This window comes from Gavialis gangeticus, unplaced genomic scaffold (assembly GCF_001723915.1).
Source record: "Gavialis gangeticus isolate Ggan-Ray unplaced genomic scaffold, GavGan_comp1, whole genome shotgun sequence".
Lineage (NCBI taxonomy): Eukaryota > Metazoa > Chordata > Crocodylia > Gavialidae > Gavialis > Gavialis gangeticus.
This window is the reverse complement of record NW_017729018.1, coordinates 14,511,281-14,513,773: the sequence shown is the minus strand read 5'-3', so window position 1 is coordinate 14,513,773 and position 2,493 is coordinate 14,511,281. Positions and strand designations below refer to the sequence as shown.

The 2,493-nt window shown below is 60.9% G+C and overlaps 1 protein-coding gene across 1 annotated transcript in view; it reads left to right on the top strand.

The window, feature by feature from the left end:
- Positions 1–211: 211 nt before the first annotated feature.
- The window catches only part of MAST3 (microtubule associated serine/threonine kinase 3), a 32,644-nt gene continuing 30,362 nt past the window's right edge, over positions 212–2,493 (top strand). Inside the window, exons 1-3 of the mRNA XM_019513641.1 lie at positions 212–467; positions 985–1,057; positions 1,750–1,770. Of these exons, the coding sequence (XP_019369186.1) occupies positions 299–467; positions 985–1,057; positions 1,750–1,770 (263 nt within the window). The 5' untranslated portion in view covers positions 212–298. The remainder of the gene's footprint in view (positions 468–984; positions 1,058–1,749; positions 1,771–2,493) is intronic.

Below are 2,493 nucleotides of genomic sequence, written 5' to 3'. Positions count from 1 at the left end.
TTGCTTCCTCTTTCTGGACTTTTTGAGATCCCGTTTTTCTCTTCTTGTCCTCTGGACTCCGAGTAACTGGAAGTGGGGCCTCGGCACGACTGTTTGCTTTTGAGAAGACGGGCCCAGCCCATGTCAGGAGCGCCAGCGGGGCCAGGCTGCTGCTTGTGGCTGAGCTGATCGTTTTGGTTATGCTGGACCTGTCCTTGCAGGCTGAGCCCCTGGCCCAACTCAGCCCTCTTGTCTGCCTCCGGCGTGGTGCAGGGATTACAGAGCAAAGCCCTGGGCGCAGTGGTGCTCATGTCTCTTCATGCCGGTTTCCTCTGCAGCCCCTAGTCGGTCTCGACCTCTTGGAGAGGAATGGCAGCTAAATGTGTCTTCTCTTTGCAGCTGCCGAAGCAGTAACAGGAAGAGCCTGGTGGTGGGAACGCCGTCTCCAACGCTATCACGTCCCCTGTCCCCACTGCCTGTGCCAACAGGTAAGGAGTGGCCTGCCCCTGTGCCTGGATGGTTGGGAGGAGCAATGCGCAGGGCTTAGTGACTCTCAGGCACCGCCAAGGACTTTGCTGGTGTTTGCATCCCCTGCAAGGTCCTGTGCTGGAACCACAGCAGCCTGTTGCTGCGAGTTCAGTCCCCTCGCAGAGTGCGTCTGCGTGAGCCCAGGGCCATCGGCACTTTGGGATGGGGAGCACATGTGAGACGAGCTTTGTGCAGTCCTGCTTGCTGCCAGTCGCTCGTGCCCCTGGCAGGGCGGGTGCCGGGGTGTGCCTGCAGGCATGTGGCACCTGGCTTACAAGCCCATCCTTGTGGCAGGCACCGTTGCCTGTGATGGGGCGGGCGTCTCCCACGCCAGAGAGCAGGTTTGTTCTCCAGCAGGAAAGCAGGATGGGCTACAGGAACCATTTGCCCGGTGCCCTTTCAGCCTCGAGGGGCAGCCACTGGCTGAGGCAGGGTCCCAGCCCCGGGCCATTCACTTCTCGCCTTTCCTCTTTGCAGCCGGGAGCAGCCCTCTGGACAGTCCCCGGAACTTCTCCACCGGCGCCTCCGTCAACTTCCCCTTTGCTCGCAGGTGAGCTGGGCCTGGTTTCTGCCCGTAGGCTGGGAAGGGTCAGGCCAGGCTGCCTGCTGGACCGCAGGAGGCGCGGAGCAACGGGCTCCTGTTGGGAGCATGCTTCTCCGGGCAGAGCGGGTGCAGCTGATCATGCGTCAGCTTCTGCCTCCAGAGGCCCAGGATTGCACTGGGTCTCTGGGCCTGGGGCTTCATTGCCCTTCGGGTTAGTCCTTGGCACAGGTTGGTGCAGTCACTGGTCCAAAAGTGGCCAGAGACGGGAGCAAGAGGGATAGAGCGTGGACTGAAGAGCTCCTTTGGCAGGTCACTGCGCAGACCAGCTGCAGTACCCCTGGCTTGGGGGTGGGGCGTGTGGGCAGCTCTAGCCGGGTAGTGTGGGAAGGGCTGCTGCACAAGCAGGATGCTGAGGGCCTCCGTCGCTGCACTGCGCGTCCCCACGGTTCTGCATCATGCAGCTCTTCCCTGCGGCTCTCTGGAGATGGTGGGAGTCGTGACAGCTGCCAGGTTGCTGGTGTTCCCAAGGTAGAGGGGACGTGATGAGCCATGAGCTGAGGGGATGACAGCAAGCCTTGCTTGTTCTCAATTGCCACTTTCTGACTCCCTCCCTCTCTCTCTCCTTCTCTCTGATTCATCTCTTTCCTGTGGCACCGTGTCCTGCTTTCTCCCAACCGGATCTGCCGCTGCTCCCGCAGCCATGCTCCTCGGACTGATAGGCAAGTATGAAAGCAGCCGAGCCTTAGCTGGGGGAAAGGGTGGGCAAGGGATCATATCCCGTGTGAAGCTGTCTGGATTATAAGCAGCTACTCAGCTGAAATCCAGAGTGGGGAGCAAGCAGCCAGCGCTCGAGGAGGGCTGTGCAGAATCCAGGCTACCCGGGCCCTGTGCCAGGCTGCTGCAACTGCCTTTGCGGCGCACGCAAGTACAAGTAAACCTCCAGGCAGGCGCATGCAGTTCGGGCTCGGCTCAGGCGGGGCAGGGGCAGGCGTGTTGCTGACCCATGGCATCCTAATGGGGAGCAACCAGGACAGAGTAAACTGTCCTTTACTCTGAGCAGAGTGACACAACCCCGTGGCTGGTGAATGGCAGGGCAGAGCGCAGGTCTGGGAATGCTTGGCCCTGACGGAGTCATTACCCTGGCACCAACATGCTTCGCTGGGCCTAGCAGCAGCCCCCAGTGCACTGAGCTAGCCTAGTTGTGAAGCGCAATCAGGTGCAGCGCGGGGAACCCGCTGGGCGTGGCGCCTGCAGGGTGGAAAGCGTTCCCGGCAAGGCCCACTGCCCTTCTGCTTGTGAGCGGGGTGCTGTGGTCTCCGTGTGCTCTCACCTCCTGTGTCTGCAGGGACAGAGCTGCTCTGCAGACTGCAGTCTCAGGAGCCCTGATTTTTCTGTAACAAAAATTCAGATCAAACACTACGTCCCCTCCGTCCCCTCAACTG